The sequence below is a fragment of the Geotrypetes seraphini genome, chromosome 11 (assembly GCF_902459505.1).
Source record: "Geotrypetes seraphini chromosome 11, aGeoSer1.1, whole genome shotgun sequence".
NCBI lineage: Eukaryota > Metazoa > Chordata > Amphibia > Gymnophiona > Dermophiidae > Geotrypetes > Geotrypetes seraphini.
This window is the reverse complement of record NC_047094.1, coordinates 113,315,235-113,337,953: the sequence shown is the minus strand read 5'-3', so window position 1 is coordinate 113,337,953 and position 22,719 is coordinate 113,315,235. Positions and strand designations below refer to the sequence as shown.

At 40.9% G+C, this 22,719-nt stretch overlaps 1 protein-coding gene across 5 annotated transcripts in view; it reads left to right on the top strand.

The window, feature by feature from the left end:
• SLC2A10 (solute carrier family 2 member 10) overlaps positions 1-22,719 on the top strand; it is a 95,606-nt gene that overhangs the window by 31,365 nt on the left and 41,522 nt on the right. For 3 of the 5 annotated variants that reach the window (XM_033963085.1, XM_033963083.1, XM_033963086.1), the window contains 2 exons: positions 602-737; positions 2,390-3,789. In XM_033963085.1, the coding sequence (XP_033818976.1) occupies positions 602-737; positions 2,390-2,483 (230 nt within the window). In that variant the 3' untranslated portion in view covers positions 2,484-3,789. Of the gene's footprint in view, positions 1-601; positions 738-2,389; positions 3,790-22,719 lie in introns of those variants that run through there. The other 2 variants (XM_033963087.1, XM_033963088.1) reach the window with 1 other exon arrangement.

The window sequence follows — 22,719 nt, the reverse complement described above, 5'->3', positions numbered from 1 at the left end:
TAAATTTGTATGATTTAGTTATAAGATTTAAGACAGAAATGACGGTAAAGTGCCATGAGCGTGTGGTGTGAAGGGTGTGATTAATGTATGTTACCGATTTTGTATTATGTTATAATTTATGTATTTGTTGGGGTTACCAGACGTCCGGATTTTCCCGGACATGTCCTTCTTTTCGAGGTCATGTCCAGGGGTCTGGACGGCTTTTCCAAACCCGGCACTTTGTCTGGGTTTTGAAAATCTTCGCGTCAAAATTGCGTCGGGAGGGGGCATCCGCGCATGCGTGGATATAACGCAATGATGTCATATTGCATCTCATCCATGCACGCGCGGATGCCGTCTGGGGACGGGGCTGGGGGGTGGAATGGGGTATGACACACGTGGACCTGGGCGAGCCTGGGGGCGTGGCCATAGGTCTGGATTTTCCTTCAGGAAAATCTGGTAACCCTATGTTATAATTTTTGACTTATTGAATGTTTTATCTTTTTTTGCATAATATGTAGATTGAAGATTCATTATTTTTAAAGCCAACCAAGCTTTATAAATGGAACAAAAAAGCATAATAAGGAGAGAGGACACAATATAATGTTGTTTGTTTTTATAGATGCCATTGGCTTGTCTTGGACCTTTCTCCTTTATGGTGTGATGGGAGGAATGGCGGTTGTCTTTATTTACCTCTGTGTTCCTGAAACGAAAGGGCAGTCACTTGAAGAGATTGACAGACAGTTCTCAAGTAAAAGGTGAGTGAAGTCAATCAGACTAATGCTTTGCAAACAAAATATCCCTAAATGTTTTTAAAAGAAATCCCAATGGGGAAACATTTTCAAGTGATATAAGTGGATACAGATGTTCTAGAGATAATTTATTATACACTGACATATAAAAACATGAAAATTCAATTAATAAAGAACAATGATAAAAAAATACAGTGATAAAAATTAGAGAATGACACGGTGACAAAATTCATAACCGTTTCCGTCCCCGCGGGAAACCATCTTCATGTCATTCTTTAAGGAGAGAGGGAAGAAACAGAGTATAAATGGCCACAACCACTGACCCGCAAGCTTTGCTTTGAAGAATGCTGGTGTAGAAGGACTGAGGTTGAAATAGACACTAGAAAATGACATGGGATTATTTACCGCGGTTATCCGCGGGGACGGGAACAGTGATGAATTTTGTCACCGTGTTATTCTCTAATAAAAATCCAACCGAACCCTACACGGTCCGTGTTTCGGCAAACACGCCTTCCTCAGGGGTCCAATGGTTTGCAAACTCACATGTAAAGAATTGGACTGAAAAGAGAGGTTTTTTTTGCTACTTCAGCTTGTCTGCGGTGTTCTTTGCTCACATGTTTAAAGACAATAGACTGTTTTCAGTCCAATTCCTTATATGTGAGTTTGCAAACCATTGGACCCTTGAGGAAGGTGTGTTCGCCAAAGTCTGGTTGGATTTTTATCACTGTATTTTTTATCATTGTACTTTTTTAATTGAATTTTCATGTTTTTATATGTCAGTGTTTAATAAATTATCTCCAGAACATCTGTATCCACAGTTTTTTGTTTTTATCGGTGGATTGTTTTCACTGTGGATTATTGGATTTCCCCATTTTTCTTTCAAGTGATATAAGTGGCATTCCAAACTCCTCCCCCCCCCCAATCTTGACTGTTGGGTTTCAGATGACTTACTGCATCTGTAGTTCATTGATGTGATAGTTTCATGAAAAAAAACAAACAAACCCCAGCCTTCTCCTAATACAGTGGTCTAAAACTTGCAGCCTGGGGGCCACATGCGTCCCGCTAGGTACTATTTTGAGGCCCTTGGTATGTTTATCATAATCACAAAAGTAAAAATAAAAGTTTCTTGATCAAATCAAATTAGCGGGCGCTAATCGGTTAGCGCACCTTAGTAAAAGAGGGGGTTAATCTTTGTGTCCCTTCCTTATACACACCCATGTTTTGCATTTCACCTGATGCATGCATTTGATAAACTGGACTCTGATCTTCAAAAGCTCATGCCATGTGCCACCCGCCTCTGACAATTTTATTAAATATCTAAGCCCCCTTTGAATATTGGCCCAAGTGGCTTTATATTGTGGGAGATTGTGAAAACTTGACAGATGTCACCTGTCCTGCCCTCCTAACCCTAAGTCAGGGGTGTCAAAGTCCCTCCTCGAGGGCCGCAATCCAGTCGGGTTTTCAGGATTTCCTCAATGAATATGCATGAGATACAATGAAAGCATTACATGCAAATAGAGCTCATGCATATTCATTGGGGAAATCCTGAAAACTCGATTGGATTGTGGCCCTCGAGGAGGGACTTTGACACCCCTGCCCTAAGTGGTGAGACAAAATAAACTCCAACTTCATTGTGATATCGCCAATTAATTTTTTAGGTTGCTCAAAGGATGCAAGATATGGAAGAGTTTTGGAAGGAGAGTATTCTCTAGAGTTGAGTATCAACGAATGGATGTTTCCACTGCCCCTTAGACTTATGGATTTCTGCTTATGGAACAAAGTGTTTGGTAGTTCTGTGTCATGCCATGTTGCCTTACGACTTCATGAAGAAAGAAATGGCCAGTGGAGCAAAAGCATAGTGCTGAAAAGACTTGAAACCCTAATGCCTTAATTCCTAGAAAAATACATTCCTCCAATTTTTTTCTGATGTATGTTCTTCATGAAGAAATTGTCTTTGCTTATCATATAGTGTGGAGTAACTTTATAGAGGTGGCTGGTCCAAAAAAGCACCTAATTTTTTAATCTATCCTATATGCACACCTTCTCTTCCCCTGTACCGTTTTAACTTTGCCACTGCAAGCGGCTGCTCCAACCTGCTGCTCGTGCCGGCTTCGGCTCTCCCTGTGATGTCACTTCCTAGTCCCGCAAGGCACACACGGGGAGGACTGGGGGGAGAGGAGGATAAGTGCTAGCACCCTCACCAAGATGGCGTTCAGGGTGGTCTTCCCAGCCCCTTCTTACTTTGCAACTGCCCTGTACCTTTTTTAAAAGAGACCTCAGCCTCCTACGGTACAGAAATTACCCGTTCTTTGAAGAATATGGTATGTTTACGCAATGATGGTTTTCTATCTGCAAATTTTTAAAAATAATTTATAGTCTGCATATCTTACAATTCTATGTGGATTACAAATTATTTAGGTACTCAGACTTTTTTCCCTAACTATCTGATTCCCTGGGGCAATGGGAATTAAATGACTTGCCCAGGGTCACAAAGAACAGTGCAGGATTTGAACCTACAACTTCAGGGTGCCGAGGCTGTAGCTCTAACCACTGCATCACATACTCTCCCTATGAGATAAATTTGGCACTAGACTAAACAATGTTATATAACAGAAACAGCCCATTTTAAAAAGTGTCCTTGCTTCAATCGGAAGCCAATGCAGCATCTGATAATACTTTGTCACATGATCAGATTTTTTTCAAATTAAAAATCAATCAAACTGCTATATTCTGAATGAGCTGTAATCGGTTAATACTCTTTTTATGGGAAGCTAAATAGATAATATTACAGTAGTCTAAAAGACATAGAATAGGTGATTGTATAAGAAGTCTAAATGCTGAAAAATTACACCTATGCCTTTGGGAATACCTACATACACTCCACGTAGACGTACATAATTCACTTAACTTTATACGAGTGCATATCTATGCACAGTTAGAGAATGACACGGGGAAAAAATCTGTCCCCTTCACCGCCCCATCCCTGCAGCATCCACCCTTCCCTCTCGCTACCTCACTGCCCTTCAGCAGCCCGAGAATCTCCCTCCCTCCCCCTTACCTTCGTGGCGTTTTAGTAAAGAAACTTACTGAAGCCGGTGAAGCCTGCCTGCCTGCAGTCACGTGTGTGTGGGTAACTTCCAGCCCACACACACGCGACTGCAGGCGTTGGGAAGGCTTCGCCGGCTTCAGTAAGTTTCTTTACTAAAGCGCCGTGAAAGTAAGGGGGAGGGAGGGAGATAGGTTTGGCTGGAGGTAGGGAGGGGACCATTTGCGATCGGTGACCACGTGCCTTCTCTCCCTTAACTGCGGGGACAAGGCCATTCACCGCTCCACAGGGGGGTGGATGGCCTTGTCCCCGCCCCATACCTGCAATGAGCACTTTTCCCCCACCCCCCACCATTTCGGCGGGTTACCCGTGGCTAGGCGCGAGTAACTGCCGCTGTGTCATTCTCTATGCACAGCCCTTTCTCTGCATGTTACAGAGCTCAATATCATTGGCCAGTGCCATTTTGGGGAGGTACAAGAAATGCTGAGGAATTAAGGGGGTGACCTTCCATAATCCTTCCAGTGGCGCACTGCACAAATAAAGAAAAAAGCATTTTTCTAAAAAGTAGAGATCCTGGAGAGTGGATATCTCAACACTAATCTTTTTGTACATATTCCCCTTCTGAAATGGGGAATGCATGTTTATATCCTGGATTTGTAAAACTGAAATTTAGGCCCCCCTTTTATCAAGCCGTGTTAGGGTTTTTTTTTTAATCACCGGCCACTACAGTAAAAGCTCCAACGCTTATAGAGCTTTTTGCTGCAGCGACCGGCGATAAATAAAAATCCCAACGCGGCTTGATAAAAGGGGGCCTTAGACATTTATGCAACATAAGAGAAAACCAAAGAGTAATAGAAAAAAATCCCAAAATTTAACTACAAAATATTACTCACCAGAGATGGGTTGCACTCCCCCGATAACCATTTCACAAACCAGTGGAGAAAAAGCCTCAAAAATGTCAATGCAGCAGTAAACAACTTCAATACTGTTTAAAGTCCAAGCTGCTTATGTACTATCACTGGCAAAAAAAACTCCACCACCGCTAAAATGTAATTATCAAAAGGGTAATATACCCATCACTGTGCACAGGAAAAGGAAAAAAAAAGGTTTACTTAGCTTGGGACCATGGTCTGAAACGCCCTGCTGTGCTGGTTAAAAATGTCTGGCCAGACTGTAGATGAAAACACCACGGCACCATTTAGATGTGCAGTCCAGAATCCATGCCCAATCCTCTAATAAGTGCCTTGTTTTGCTAAGCTGCGTTAGCGTTTTTAGCACATGCTGCATTTTAGCACACGTGCTAAACCTGCGCTATTCCGCGCATTCAAGTTTCAAGTTTAATAAGTATCTAAGCGATGAACAAATCATTCAATTTACAGATAATACAGGGGTTATAAAAGACAGATGGACACTGAACAAAACATATTAAATTAACGACTAACAGAATAAACAGAAAAGGAAAACAAAGGGAAAGGCAGGGTAATGAAATACAATAATAATGATAGAAAGAAGGACGATTATGGTAAAAAACAATAGGAGGGAAATAAAAGAAGTAGCCTTATGAAAATAAGCAAAAATAGGCTGGGACTCCTAAATATCATAAGCGTCTTTGAAAAAAAGCTCTTAAGTTTACTTTTAAATTTATCTAAGTTCTTTTCTTCTTTGAGATAAATAGGGAGGGAGTTCCAAGTTTGAGGAGCTGTAACAGAGAAGATAAAGTGCCTCCGTGTATTAATAACTTTAAGTGAGAGTGTAACTAATAGATGTTGGTCAATAGATCTCAGTGATCTGATTGGGATATAAGGGATCAATAACTTGTAGATGAAAGCTGGGGTTTTATATAACAGGGATTTGAAAGTAAGTAGATTTAGTTTATATTGAATTCGATGCGCTACTGGAAGCCAGTGTGCTTTCTTAAGAAGAGGAGTGACGTGATCAAATTTCCTTGCTTTCATTATGAGTTTAATTGAGGTATTTTGAATGATCTGCAAACGTCTAATTTCTTTTTGTGCTATTCCTATAAGTAAATATCAATCAGTCAATGTCTCTTCTATATCAAAAGATTTTCTCTCTCTATTTTTTGGGGCATCAGACATGCCAGTTGTTCGCCCCAATTTTTGGCGATACAACAATCTTAGTGGCTATGGCTGTGGCTTCTTCATTCGCCCACTTGCTGAAAACTTTTAACGTTTTTATGTTTTTTAGGTTTTTTATATAAAGTGCTTCATGCTTTCACAAATAATTATAAAGAAATAACTTATCTTAAAAGCGTTGTTTCCTTGGTAAGATCGGGTCAGGGACCTGTCATATCGACATGTTTCGCCGTGAGGCTTTTTCAAGATTAAGTCCCCCTTTTTTTTAATTTTAACAAAGATCAGAAAAATCGAGCATCGGGATGGTCAGTTAAAATTAAAATTAAAAAAAAGGGGGACTTAATCTTGAAAAAGCCTCACGGCGAAACATGTCGATATGACAGGTCCCTGACCCGATCTTACCAAGGAAACAACGCTTTTAAGATAAGTTATTTCTTTATAATTATTTGTGAAAGCATGAAGCACTTTATATAAAAAACCTAAAAAACATAAAAACGTTAAAAGTTTTCAGCAAGTGGGCGAATGAAGAAGCCACAGCCATAGCCACTAAGATTGTTGTATCGCCAAAAATTGGGGCGAACAACTGGCATGTCTGATGCCCTAAAAAATAGAGAGAGAAAATCTTTTGATATAGAAGAGACATTGACTGATTGATATTTGGTATATTGCACTGGCCAATGTAGAAGTATTGACTGGCACATTTACTTATTCCTATAAGTAAAGCATAACAATAATCAATTTTCGAAATAACCAGGGAAAAGGAGCCCTTAGGCACATTTTTGATTATGTCCTATCTATTCAATGCACGAACCATCTTTATTCAAAGCCTTTACAAATTGTTTCATCAGGCCTAGCTTTATATGTATGATTCTATCTCATGCTACCAAGGGTTCATTATACACACAAAAAAAAGTGTGTAATTTAAATATATAAATTTCCCATTCAAAAAATAAATCTTGTTATGACATCCCGAGTCTGCAGAAGAGATCTTTTCAATAACGGTAAAAACAAATTAATAAATCCAACCATAATCTAAGAAACTAGAGCTGATGCAGTCTATCCAATGCAATTCTCTGAATCGGCACCCCAAATAACCCCAGGAACAGGTTAAAAAAAAACCAAGGCACCAAGAAAAATGTTTTTCGTTGTTGGTCTGTGTAATTGATTGCAGTGTATCTCTTTTTGTCAAGCAAGGGTGAACCGTCCCTCAGTTGAGTTTCATGACTATTTTTATGTAGTTTTACTTTCTATTGTTACACTCCATATTTTTCATTGTCCTGTTATTTTTAATTTATAAATAAAAACATTCTAATGTTTGCACGAGTAGATGAACATTTGTGGCTTCAGCGCAAAGTAGGAGTTGTCTCCTCCGGGACAAATTTGCAACTCTAGGACCTGACCTGTCTGACTGAGGGTAATGTGGGCTCGAAGAAAATAGAATTGCAGCACCGAGGTGTAAGGAGGCAGAGCCACCGGATTCCTTGTAAGCTGGCCGTGCCACAATTTTAAAAACCCATCTGGACGCCTGGACGGTCCTATAATACAGTGGTCCCCAACCTTATCCTGGAGGACCACCAGGCCAGTTGGGTTTTCAGGATAGCCCTAATGAATATGCATGGAGCGGATTTGCATGCCGGTCACTTCCATTATATGCAAATCTCTCTCATGCATATTCATTAGTGCTGGCCTGAAAACTCGATTGGCCTGGTGGTCCTCCAGGGGAGGGTTGGGGACCATTGCTCTAATACATTTCTTCAACCTCATGATTTTCGTGAGAGTCCATAGATCCCCCACCAGCCTCTGACTTTTTCTTTACAACTAAGGATTGTCGATGCTTAGCCTTTAGACAGATATATCAAACAGTTTGTGTCCTCCTTCCAGTAAACAAGCATCCGCTTTGGCTTTTATCTGCTATCTGAATTTTACACCACTAGATGGCACCCTGGGAATGGAACATAAATATATTTCAACAGGTCTCCTCTCTATGTGTTAACACGTGCACACAGTTTGGTCTTGCCAGCAAAACTTCAGCTTGGATTTGATAACTGCAGGGGCTAGATGTACTAAGGGCCGGATTCTAGTAATGGCTCCTGCATCAGTTGGCGCCTCCGAAAACGGTGCTGACCGCGTGTCCGTCGTGTAGGTGCCATTAAGAGAATCGTGGCTTACATCTAACATAGGCGCTGGTAACATAGGACAGGGTTTTGCAGGCCTACATAACTGGCACCTCTGCTTGATGAGAATCGCCTCTACAGAGGCCATTTCAGGCATAAACCGCGTCTGCTTTGACCTTAGGCGCACCCATAGGTGCCATTCTAAATGGAATCCTTTTGTCATTTTTTAAATGACTTTTTCATTGGTTTTGAACGACTACCGTACTGATTAACATCAATTAAATCAAGTTAGGTGCCATTAGAATTTGGGCCTCCAGCCCTGACCTGTTCCACCTCTAGCCAGGTTTTGGTGCGCTGATCTAGGTGTCTTTTATAGAATCTGGGCCTTAGCGCACACCCTCTGGACACCTAAATAGAGGCACCCAATTATAGAATTGTCCCCATAGAGGATATTCTCTAAAGCAGGGGGGTCTCCAAAGTACGGCCATATCCAGCCCACGATCTGATTTTATCTGGCCCTTGGAAGAATTGTGCAGAAATGTACCAATTGGACTAATTTTCCAAGGAGAATCTGCAAAAACAAAACATGGGGTGTTGATAGATTTCAAATGCATTAATTAAAATTGTGTTCAAAATATATTGATATTCCATATTATGTTAATATTATTCACAACTTTATTTAATACTGAATCATAATTGTATACTTTGCCGCATTTCTTCGTACTTGTTCGGCCTCGATCGGCAGTGTCAATGTGTGCCGTTGTAGGTAGCTCTGGCCCTGTGACTGATCTTTAAATTGAATCTGGAAGTTCGTTACTAGTCATACAAAAACAGTTCCATCATTCACATTAATGGTTTGATTATAAATTGTGATGAAAATATGAGAATTTGCTGGTAGCGTTCGTCGTCATTAATGTACGATAATTTAATCTCACGTACTCTGTAATTAGTTTATAAAATTTTCTGCTTTCAATAAAACTCATATATCTAGAATTATTTATCTTTTTTTTTTTTAAATTTAATTTTGGCTGCTGAAAAGTGCTGCAGTACCCCAATGTGGCCCTTGTGGTGAAATGTTTGGAGACCCCTGCTCTAAAGGAATGCCTAAGCGCCAAGACGGCACCTACTTTGAGCCTAAAGAAGAACTTTCCAAATAGTGGGATGGGATCCCAAATAGGGTCACAAAATCTGCCTTTGGGGTCATGAAGAGGGGAAGGCTCTCCATCGGTGCATCATTTTTCTGCACAATTTTATTTGGCCATAATCATGGGGTGGCAGCCACAAAAAGACTGAGATGCACTGCTTCAATGCCAAGTAGGTGTCTAGTTTCCTTTACAGAATACGAGAATAGAACTGGATATACGTACATACACGTTAGAGATAATGGTTACTGCGGATGGGCAGACTAGATGGGCCATTTGGCCTTTATCTGCCATCATGTTAAAATGTTTCTATAACCATAAAGTTCTATGACCTCACAATGCAGGTGTTAAGAGCCTTAGCCAATAGGGAGAGGAGGAGATAGTGGATGTTGCAGATGGGCAGATTAGATGGGCCATTTGGCCTTTATCTGCCATCATGTTTCTATGTGAGAAGATGCCTAGATCACACGGGCAGGGGAGAGGCCCTCATGATAATCCCTATGCCCACCATATCTGCCTTCCCCCCCTCTCAACTGCACCCATGTTCTGCACGTAATAGAAGTAGGTAGCTAGTGGGAACATTTTGGTGGGTCCTCTTAAGGTATACTTAGTAATTCAAATGCCTAAATGAAGGAAAAGATCTCAGAATACAACACTAAGCATTATATATTATTCTCCTTAGGTTATATAGTAGTAAACGGTATTTTTCATTGATCAAAAAACCTTCACTATTACTGGACTGTATTAATTTACCAGTCGTCTTCTTCTTTTTTTTTTTTTTTTTGTTCTACTAACATTTAATTTTATTACTTTTTTTTGATTTATGAATTATTACACCACAATGATGAATGTATGTCTCAACTGATGTCTCATTTGCAGGCAAAAAAACAAGCACATTAAAGCATCACTTATCTCATGCTTGACGCTTCTACTGCTGTCTATATTGCCAGAACTGCATAATCTGTATAACCGGAGCTGCCCGACGGAACCCGTTTCGCCTTATAATGTCGGCTTCATCAGGGTAATAAAGTCAGGTTTTAGCGTTCAGACCACATGGGCAGGAGAAAGGCCCTCATTCTAATCCCTATGCCCACCGTATCTGCCCTCCCCTCCCCCCCGAATTGCACCCAAGTTCTACACAGAAGTGGGTAGCTAGTGGGAACATTTTGGTGGACCAAGACCTGAGCAACTCCCCCTCCCCCCTATGGAACATAACGGAAGCACCAGGAATTCTTGACAGAGGCAAAGTGCGGAAGGATTAGGTGGGGGCCACACAAGAAACCAATTAGGGCCTGTGCATGGTATAGCAGCAGAAAGGGTAAATGAGTAAACTCACTGGGTTTTGTGGTCATCATCTTTCCTCATAGTCTGCTTCCAAAAAACATCTCAGTTAATACCAGGCCTGAGCATATATTTTTATGTCTTCACTAATAATTGCACTTGATCTGCATTTATTTAGAACACTAAAGACGTGCTGATGGCTGCTATCAAAAACATTTCCCAAACAATTCACGAACGCTGTAAACATGACCACCAGCCTAGCTTGTATTCTCGGCAAAACTCAACACAAATGACACCTTGCAGGCAGCACAAGGTGGAATGGGAGGGGGGAAGGTGTTTCTTCCCTCTTCCTCCCAAATCCTCCTCTTCCTCTTTGGCAACACAATTGTGTGTTTAAGAACAAAACGAAAACACATTGAGTTAAATGATTTTGCAGAAAGTGTCCAAACAAAGAAAATATGCCCTTGTTCCAAAATATTTCTGCTGGATTGGTTTTGAAGGAAAATGAGACATTTGATGATGTCATCGCAGATGTGGCCCACAGACTTGGCAAAGTAGCCACTTTCAACATCTGCTCTCCCTTCCTCCTTTGGAAGCCCGTTTTCTCCCGCATGCCTGTGGTGGATTTGTAGTGAAAGGCTCCATTACTTATCCCAGCAACTGCTGATTACGACAACGTTGGGTAAAGGTACCAAATACGTTGAGGCAGTAAGAACTCTTTCAAGCTAACAATACAGAGCTGAAAGCTGAGGGAAAGGCGGGTTTTTAGCCACGAATAATGCTGTTGTTTCTAATACAACCTGGAAGATTGGTCTGTGGTATAAAATCTTTATAGCGCAAACTAAGCACCAGAGCTTGGCCAACAAACTCTGAAACTTGGAGAAGAAGGCATACATGCCAACTTTTCAGAATGGTAGGAAATGCTCAAAAGCTATCACAGATTACCCCTTCCTTGGACAAAGTGAAGCCATGTGCTTAATAACATTGTGGGTGCCGAATGACGAACAGAGCTGGGACCTGTGGAAGAAAAATGACTTGAAGTGGTATGGTGTTCTCAGAGGACTTCTAATGGCCAAAGAGCATCTCTTACAAGTGGAGCAGTAGTTTCATGAAGCCACTGATTAAAGGCAAAATTGTTATACAGAAGACCTGTTCTCTGGCCTATTAGGGATCGGGATCCAGTGAAGGCAGGCATTTACAGTTCTCTAGGGGGATTGGGGCAAGGAAGAAGTGTCATTGTTTTTTTTTTTGGTACAGTATTAAGTTTCATGATTGCAGGGTTCCATAATGAACCCTGGTGCATGGATCCCAGTCAAGAAGTGCTATTGCCATGACAGTGCCAGGTGAGTGAGAGGGGGTTAAAGTCCCTGGGTTGTTGGCTACCCTATCTCTGTCAATAGGAGGCTGCTGTTTTTGGCCTTATCAGTGAGACTTTCCATTTCAGTTGGTTCACAAAGGGCAAAATTTCTACCTGCAGTGGCCAGAGATCCTTGACGAGTAACATCGGCATGCTGCACACACTTGTTTGCCCAGACCCAGACGTTCAGAAACTATTGCAATGACGATATTTACGGGAACAAAAGGCCACAACTGTATTAAAAAGACAATCATGGGAAAAAAACACCCTAGTAAGCACCTGGGAGTCCGAGGAAAAGACCCAGGCATCTCGGCACACCGAATTCAGCTGTGCTAGGGGCTTGACCTGCCCACTCTTTGGCAACCTCCAATGAGGACAGAGTCCCCCAACTGACGCCATTGGGAGATAAGAGAACCATGGGAGAGGGTGGAGCAAGAGCTGGGCTCCCTCATGGCAGCCGCCATGTTACCAGCGGCATGCACAAGAGGACCCTCGCTGCTAAGATTTATCACAGTATGAGCTTCTTTTGCGAAGGCACGTTAGGGCCTTAACGCACGGAATAGCGCGTGCTAAAATGTCCCGTGCGCTAGCCGCTACCGCCTCCTCTTGAGCAGGCGGTAGTTTTTCGGCTAGCGCACACTAATCCGGTGCGTGTGTTAAAAACGCTAGCGCACCTTTGTAAAAGGAGCCCTAATATCTCTGCTTGTTAAGGATCCAATCGCTGACAAAATTCACCTTGGTCTAAATTGAAATCACAGTACACTATGGACTTACTATAACATGAATTAATTAATTAATTAAAAAATTTCTATACTGCACCATCTGCCATTATTGATACCGATCAATAATGGAACTAAGACAATAAGGAGGTAATTTTATAACTGGATAAGGAGTCCTAGAAGGAATTTACTTGAAGCATAAATACTTGCATGTTCCTTAAAAACATGTATGCTTATTGCAACTCTGCCTCCACGAACGCTTACTCACATATCACACACAAAAGTAGGCACTGTGCACGTCTACTTTTTACGCTTCCATAGCTTTGCAAATTCATCAAAGACTTTCTTTGCATGTAAAATGAGTTATGTCATGCCACTAATGGTTGGATCTAATGGTTCCCTGACTCTTCTGTTGTTTAAGGTCACAACAGTCAAATAAGCCACATTGGCCAAAGGTGGGAATTTTTTTAAATCTCCAGCTTGGTCAGAATTGGTCTCAACAGAACCATGGCACCATAAGCCTTCACTTGAAAACATATAAGCCAGGGGTAGGGAACTCCAGTCCTCGAGAGCCGTATTCCAGTCGGGTTTTCAGGATTTCCCCAATGAATATGCATTGAAAACAGTGCATGCAAATAGATCTCATGCCTATTCATTGGGGAAATCCTGAAAACCTGACTGGAATATGGCTCTCGAGAACCGAGTTGCCTACCCCTGATATAAGCTGTTCTTCCCATTTTACAGCTCCCAAATCATCCAGCCCAGTCTTGGAGTGACAGTCCTTGTCTAGGGGCCATGCACTAGGGCTTTTTGGCCACTAGGTGTCACCGTTGCACAATGACTGGGATTCCTGGTCACAGGCAGTGAATGTGCCTCTAGAGCGGGGGGTATCAAATGTCAGTCCCCAAGGGTTGCAATCCAGTCGGGTTTTCAGGATTTCCCCAATGAATTTGCACGAGATCAATTTGCATGCACTGCTTTCACTGTATGCTAATAGATCTGATGCATATTTATTGGGGAAATCCTGAAAACCCGACTGGATTGCGGTCCTTGAAGACTGACATTTGACACCCCTGCTCTAGAGCAGGGGTATCGAAACCTGTCCCAATAGACCACCAGGCAGTTGGATTTTCAGGATATCCACCATAAATATGCACGAGACAGATTTGCATACCTGTCACCTCCTTTATGTGCAGATCTCTTTCACGCATATTTATTAGGGATATCCTTCTACACCATTGCATTTACAGGATTTGAAGAGCATTTCAGCCAACTTGTTTTAAGGTTACAATGGAGAACTTTGGGGTGAGCTGTCCAGGCCTACCTCGGTAATGAGACCTCGAACGCTATATACTGGTTTCAATAAGTATATATTTATTTAGCCAATCAATAACAGCTTACAGGAATAAATCATTTAGCATATAGCGTAACAGAAGGTGATCTCCAGGCCTGTAGATCCTCTGATGTCTGTTCTGCTCTCTCCCTTCTAAAGGCCTGGTTTTTATACATTTCTTAGTGGCCAACACCACGTTGGCCTAGATCACATGATACATCCTTATTGGCTACTTTCCTATGCATTACTGCCTAGTTACATTTCTTTATTGGCTGGTTGACCTGCGTCATGTTATATGTTCACCCTGTTTCCCGTAAAACCTACCTTTTTCCCCGAAATGCCTGTTTCCCCACCATATTAGTATTTCCGAGCACAAGCCCCCCTCCCAACTGCAAATATCTCTGACACTTTCTATTAGATGATATTTCTTGTGAATTCTCTCTTCTGAGAATTCTGTCTTCTGACCATGGTCTGTTTATCTCTTCATGGTATCTGGCTGGGCGGGCCTTGGTGTAAAACCACAGCTAACCCACAGCCTCAGGACCTGTTGCTTTTTCTCTAGTTTTACTGCTACAGTAGCTAATTGAACTTAAAAACAGCGTATTTCCCCATCTTTGCATGCTCTTTAGTTAATGATGTGAAATATCTTTCCACAGTTAATCTACTGTTTCTATCATCTGCAGAGATAGATAAGGTAGATGTCAGTTGCAGGGGGTGAGGGCAGTTTTTCTGTAAAGAGAAAAGTGATCTTTGCCTTTTTCCCATCCCCCTTCACCTGGTTTAATAATGTCAGGACTTACAGGGATGTATCCCACTTCACCTGGTTTGCTAATGTCAGGACTTACAGGGATTCTTCCAGAGGGATTCTTCCAGAGCTTCCATGCTTTACCTTCTTGCCATTTCCCTCCTTCTCTCATCCCCTCTTCAAAGCCCCGCCAGGTGGCTTTGACCCCTGTTCATTCGGTGAGGAGTTAGATTGTGTCAGAAATTGTACATTATGGGCCCAGGGCTATGTGCTAGGAACTGCATATGGTAAAGGAAAGAGACAAGTGCCCACCCTTACTACGCTACCGAGGACAGAGCAGTATAACATGTCGCAGTGTACTTATTGCTTATAATACTAGGCTAAGCAGTCAATGATTCAGATATTGTGCGAAGCAGAAATTACATGGGCATTTAAGCTTCAAATAAATGACTTATACCTTTAGGGTTAGACTGCTGTGTTGGAAACAGCAGCATAGATTACTGATGTAGTGGGGATAGGTGGTGGCTCGTGGGAGGGGAAATCAGCTGCTGGTGTTTCATAGGGAGGTACATTAAAAATCAGCCAAGTCAAGATTATCAAAAATGTTGTGTATGGGTCTGTGTAAGGGTCTCTATTTCAACATTTGGGATAGTTCGAGCAACTAGGCATCTGCAGGGGTTCATAATTTAACCTGATACAGTTTAATATATTCTCTTTTTATGGCTTCATCCTGTTATGAGCATACTACATCCAAAAGGGATGGAGGGATAAATTAACAAGTTAGATTATTTCCATGCTCTTCCAAAACAGCTGGGATCAGTGCAGACTCGGCTGGGTCCAGACGCTAGGGGTCAAAGTCCAGGTAACCACATCAAATCTTACATCATCATCCTTCAGCTGGGCTCATCACTTCTTCTTCACTGCATTTCTCCTCAGCTTAGCAGCAAGAAAGGGAATGGAAAGAATCTAACTGGAGGGGAAAATAACTAGGGAGTCAAAACAGGATGAAAATGCATAAAGTCACAATCAAGAAAAACACATGAACTTGCAATAGGGCTGTTAGAAATAATTATCAACACATGAAAATATATATATGTACTAATACTGCATGAGTCCATAAAAGAGTTAAAGTGCAAATTAATAAGTCCATAATTAAAGCTGTAGAAGTTCAAGGTCATAAAGGTCATCCTGTTTTCGGTAGCAACAGTCAGGAAGTCTTCGCTGGTAAGTCTAGGCACTAATCCAGTCCCTTCTCTGATAGCAAGATCCTTCCGTTGGGGCTCATCCGTCATCAGGGTTTCATACGGCCGAAAATCTTTCTTCCAGCGATGATATTTCAAATAGCATTAGTCCATAATTATGCAAATAAGTCATTAATAGACATTAAAAGGATGTAAACATGGATTCTCATGTAGCATACAGCTTCCTCTGATATGGCAATTGTCTTTGTGAAGTGATCCATAATTAATAAGGCAATACCTGAGCCATATTACTAACAGGATAGGTACAGCGTTAAAAGATGACATACAAAAGAAAATAAAAACTTATCTGCTTTAATTCAAATAGACTAAGGTCTAATATATGTATAGGCTGAATTATATTTGTCAGCCTAAGAGAGATATAGTTACAATGACATATTCAAAGGACAGGAGTAATATGCTAAACATAAATGTGAATTAGCAAAGAGTTAAACCCAAGCAAAAGGATGGCTAAGCTATAGCCTTAGACATATTAACGCATAGGTTATATTGAAACATACTAAAGTAAAGATGATAAACCCTAAAAATTAAAATAAAATAGGATTTATGAGAGAAATGTCCTTCCCATGAAGACTTTCACTAATATTCTGAATTTCAATCAGCAAAAAGACCTAAACTACAATATTTTGAATTCCAATCAATAGGACTGGACATTTCCTTCAGCAACTTATTAGAAAAGTTCTTAAACAACAGTTAGAACCATTTTTTAAATAAAGCCAAACGCTAATTGCATTGTGTTAAACCAGAAAGTATTCCTGCGTGTATCAGAGAATATGTAAGAAAAAGAGAAAGTAACATTTCTTTTACAAGTTCCAAGAAAAGGCAGAGAGAGAAAGACTGCTAGAAGTTTTTTTTTTTTTTCCTTTTTCCCGAAACTGTTATGATAAGTAAAAGAACAATAGTTTCCCTTTTATATTACTACTTATATTGAGTACTCATAAATGGAAATCTAGCAAAGTCACAGTTGTTTAGCTCATAATATATTACATTAAGGAAAAAACCCAAACAGAACAGTACACATTGCTTAAAGCTAGACAAATAATTTTCCTAACAAGAAGTGAACAACCTTTAACGGGTTAACATGTTGAAACACTCAAAAACTTGGTTTAGGACTTAAGAAATAAAAAGCAGAAGTAATTTTCACTTCGGTATGTTAGCACAACATTAATTAATATTACCATTTGGGATAGAAGTGGATCATAAGAACCCTATGCAATATGTTCCAGTTATTGTAGAGACATGAATAATGAAAAAAACAAAAAGAAAATAGCAACGAATAATTTCAAGTTAAAGAAATAGAGCACTACATTTCCCAGTGTCCTTAAACATAGACACATCAACCAGGAAGTAGCTCGGTATGTTTGTGTAACGGAAAAAGAAGAGGAGGAAGCATAACTCATTTCTTAAACTTTGATCACAGACAAAGAATAAGGTTTGAAATCGTTGTGGTGAGTAGTGAAAAAATAAATCTTCTTTCTTTATATTGGTAATTATAGTGAGCGCTCATAAATGGAAATCCACTCGTATTTCCATAAACACTGAAGTTGACATATGACATAATACAACAAATAATAACTCATGTGCTGGAAAACAGACAGACATTAATTGCTAGCAAGTATTAAGGGAGTGCCCCTCTTGTATAATTTTATTTCATTTTTTTTTTCCTATTTAGAGTACTCATAGAAATCATTACGTATTCTCTTCAAGTGCACTGTAGTTTTTCCTAACTGTAGAAAACAAACGATCGTTAGTAATGGGAAAAAGTGAGGTGATGGGAAACGCCCATAATAAAAATCCCAGACCTAGAAAGACAAAGGGTGCGTTTATTTTTACATTGCCAGTTATACTTAATGCCTGTCAGTTATTTGGTTAGACATAATCACTTGTCACGAATCCTTCCTATCTACGTACACTATCTTTATATATTCCCTTCATTGCCAATCTAACATAACACTTTCTATTGACTTTCGATATTTGTCTCTTATCCCTTCTTTCCAATACTGTTTGTATTTATATATAAAAACAATAGTAATCCAAATCATTTCTGTAATTTCGTTCTTCTCTTTCTCAAAAACAATCCTTTATAATCCAGCAAACTTATATGAAATAAATAATTGTTTAATGAAAGCTTATGGTAACATTGAAACGCAGTTAAAATATATACTTCCTCTTTCAGTCTCATTCACTCTCAGGGGCCACATGTTGGAGACCATTGTTTTAATGGATGATGCCCATGTATGCATTTTTATAGGACCATTCTGGTTTTTAAGTTTTAATTCTCAAACTCTTGGGAAGGGGGGGAGAACATAGAAGCATGAAGTTTAATTAGGAAGGGGCATGAGGTTGAAAGTTTCCCTAGAGCAGTGACTCGCAAACCTTTTGAAGCCGCGGCACACTAAACTCGGGCCTGCGTCTGGAGGGCACAGCCATTGACGCGATGTCATGTGTGATGTCATCACATCGACATCCACACATGCACGGAGGCCCTACAGATGGGGCCCTGAGTTTGCTATTACTACACCAGTGGGGGAATGCAAGAGGAGGAGAGGTGCCGACGAGGAGGAGAGACACCGGTGAGAAGCGCCTCTCCTCGCTGGAATCTCGTGGCACACCCAGAGTGCCACGCCACAGTTTGCGAGACGCTGTCCTCGAGCTCTCAATATTGGTGTGCAAGCTCTGGCAGGCCTTTACTAGTCTATTCCTAACCAGCATCTGATGAGTAAAACACTTAAACGATGTTTTCGGGAGGGTCCGCATTTTGTCTCACTTTACATTTTGCCCTTTTTTTTGTTCATTTTTTTTCTGTTTTCTGCATTTTAGAACAGAGTACACAGCTCTAGAATTCACAAAATCAAAAACAACAGCGGGGGTGTTATTTCTGTTCATTTCACATTAGAAACGACAAGAAGAAAAGCATGCTCTTTTATTTTTTTATTTTTTAATTCTTTATTCATTTTCAAACTTACAATAAGTGTGACATATGTTCAAACAAATTAACAATAAATACATCACTTAATAATCATCATTGGTACAAAACATAAACTCTTATCACACCCCCCTTCCCACCCTTTCCTACCATATAATCAAATATCTTATAGAATATGTAATAGTAAAATAACCCCCCTCCCCCCCTCACTCTTTTAAACAACAGCTCGTCTCTGCTAAGCCGTTTACTTAATGCCTAACAGCGCGGATATGAATAAACCCGAGCGTCTGCTTTGCCCTGAGCGAAACTAGAATGACCGGCTTGCTCTTGTGAATTCCAAAGTGCCCTCACTTGCTAAACAATGGCATCAGCTTTTGGCATCACGTTTTTCAGAATCTCTGTGGTTTTGGAACCAACGTGTGCCCTGACTTGCCAACACTGTCCTCACAAGGAATTACTCTCTGCTCCAGGCAGACTCTGCCATCTGTTTTCTCCAAGTTGAAATGTGATTTCTCCATTTTCATGCCCAGTGTTCTGTATTTATCATTCCCTAACACTGTTTTCATCACATGTGGACTTAGTTATGCCTCTAACGTCCCTTTTCATGTGATGCCCAAAATCCAAAGGTGATATTGCAAAACTCTGAAAATTGCAGCTCCGCTGTAAAGTTGCCGAGTTCCAGAATGACACCAGGACTTGTCGGCTTGCCCTCCGGGGCTTAGCCACCTTGTTCCAAATGGTTGCCTGCTAGGAAAAAGAAAAACTGAAAGGAAGCAGCTCAAGCTAGCTTGTGGTTTGAAGCTGAATAAGACAATACCAGGTGGACTTTACAGTCTAGGACCCAGAAATATCAAAGAAGAGACAAGTTAAATTAATCATGTATTTTTAATGGTTATAACTAATGGGCTGACTGGATGGACCGTTCAGGTCTTTATCTGCCGTCATTTACTAAAGCACCCAGTACGAATGCCTGATGGCGCTAGTGAGGATGAAGGTTTAATTCTTTCTTTAAAAGAAACGGTGGGTGAAGAAAATGTACCAAGGCTATATACTGTAAGTTAATACATTGGATTAACACACAAAGGCCCCGAGTCTATACTGTCCACCTAAAAAATCGGCACTGGCTTGAACAACGCTAAGTGCGGAAGGACTTGCCTTTTTGTGGATGATACAAGCTCTATAATAGGGCAGACATGCCGGAGGGTGTGGATAGCATGAGGTGGGATCTGAAGAAACTTGAAGAATGGTCTGGTAATTGGAATCTAAGATTTAATGCTATAAAAATGCAGGATCATGCACTTGGGCTGCAAAACTCCAGGAGAAAGGTATTGTCGAGGAGGCGAGGAACTTTTGTGCGTGGAAGAAGTGCAGGACTTGGGAGTGATTGTGTCTGATGGTCTCAAGGTGGCAAAACAGGTAGAAAAGGTGATGACGGTCAAAGCCAGGAAGAGAGGAATGGCCAGTAAGAAAAGGGAGGTGATAATGTAGCCATTGTATAAGTCTTTGGTGAGGCCCCATTTGGAATACTGTGTGCAATTTTGGAGACCGTACCTTCAAAAAGATATGGAGTCGGTCCAGAGGGCTGCTACAAAGTTGGTTAGTGTCATTTGTCATAAATTGTATGGGGACAGACTTAGAGAACTTAATATGTATACTAGAGGAAAGTTAGAGATATGACAGAGACGTTTAAATATCGGGGAAAGACGTTTAAATATCTCCTTGGCGTTAATGTACAGTAGGTGAGTCTTTTTCCAATTAAAGAAAATTCCAAAAGGAGAAGGCATAGGATGAAGTTAAGAGGTGATAGGCTCAGGAGTAATGTAATTTAAAAATAATTTCTTTACAGACAGAGTGGTAGATGCATGGAATGGTTTCCTAGTGGAGGAAGTGGAGACGAAGATAGCGTGGGACAGGCATGTGGGATCTCTTAGGGAGAAAAGAAGATAATGGTGGTGGGGAAGGCAGACTAGATGGGCCATTAGAGCTTTATCTGCCATCATGTTTCCATGTTTCCACGTGAGTCTATAAAAGTTAGAAACACTGTTTAAAATCACTTTTAGGGCCACCTAAGTGGGCCTAGGCATCTCTAGGTGTCCTAAGTTTAGATTAATCCAATTTATGCCAGGGTTTACTTTAGCTAAATATCTGTGTCTAAGTTAGGTGCCTAATTCGAAAACAACCCACATTCACCACAACCACCCCCATTTTCAGGTAGGTGCTTTGGACTAGGAACCTAGGCTTGGATTCTCTAACCAATTTTTTAGGCGTCGGTAGGCACCCAAGCTCAATAAAAAAAAACCCCAGAACTATTTAAATGATGTTTTTAGCTGAGTTTCAAGGCGCCTGCTGGCGCCGATGAAATCGGTGCCAGAATCGCTCCTCCAAAGGCACTTTAGGCCGCCTAACACCACTGTGGGCGTGGCTAACACTAGAAGTGGTGTTATGCAGCCTAAAACACCTTACGGAGGTGCGACTCCTATCAAAGGAAGGTGCCAGAAATGTCAGCCCCTGGCCCACATTTCTGGTGCCTACCATTGCCAGAGGCGCAATTCTGTACCTGGCGCCATTGCATGATCGGCATGCAATTGGTGGACGATTTGAAGGTGGCCCCCAACAACAGCACTAGTTGCAGAACCCACGTCCTACGTTGTATAAAATCATGTTTTTTTTAATTAGACACCTAACTTTCAATTCAAGCCAACTAGTCTTGATATACCCCTGTAATTACCAAAGTGGTTTACATTGTACAAAATTTTAAAATATAAGTAAAAATAGGGTACAAAGACGGACCATACGGTCTTACAGACAAAACATACTACAAAAGGGAAATGGGAGAAACGAGAGGGAAAATGGGAATATCTGATGTGTGGCCATTGTCTGGGTCTCATGAGCAAGTAATCCTAGGAATAGATCTCGTAGGCATCTTTACAGAGAGAGGTTTTGAGGCTAGATTTGAAGTTGTTGAAGTTAGTTTCCTGTCTCAGGGCCAATGCGGGGGCAACTACTGAGTAGATGGTCTTGCGCGTTGTATCGTAGAACAATTGACGGACGGAAGGGACCATTAGAAGATATTGTTGTGAAGAACAGAGTGATCGCAGAGATTCATAAGTACCCATTAAGCCTATTAATCAATTGGGAAAGGTGTGCCACTGAAGGCAGCTAACTTTAGGAGGACTGTATAGAATTTGCCAGAATGTAAATACAGTATAACCTTGGATTGCAAGTGTTTTGCAAGACAAGCAAAACATTTGATTAAATTTTAACTTGATATACAAGCAATGTCTTGCAATACGAGTACATACAGTATACCCATATCATAACTGAGCTGATGGTTCTTCTCTCTCTGACACTGCAAGAGTGTAGTGACTGTTCTAAATGAGCGAGGTCTTGCAATACGAGTACGTATAGTATTTAGTATTAAAGTTTTTGGGTTGTGGAACGAATCGTCTGAGTTTCCATTATTTCCTATGGGGAAATTCACTTTGATATACGAGTGCTTTGGATTAGAAGCATGCTTCCGGAACAAATTATGCTCGCAAACCAAGGTTTGACTGTATATCAAAAACATTATTAATATCTATGTAAAAAAAACTTCTAGAATGTGAAGCTGAACTTGCAATACGGCTGCACAGAAAAGCAGGTTTGATTTCACCATCTCTGCCTTTTTGGGCTCCTTTTACGAAGGTGTGCCAAGCGTTTTCGCGCACGCACCGGATTAGCGTGTGCGCTAGCCCAAAATCGACCGCCTGCTCAAAAGGAGGCGGTAGCGGCTAGCACGTGTGGCAATTTAGCGTGCATTATTCCACGTGTTAAGACGCTAGCACCTTTGTAAAAGGAGCCCTTTGTGTGTGTGCGTGTCTGTGCTTGTGTTCATCATGAAACAGAGTAAAAAGTTTATGTTCATTATGAGCTTAGATTTTTTTTTTTTTCCCTTTTGGGCTATGTTTAAGTTATCATAACATCTTATTTTGTA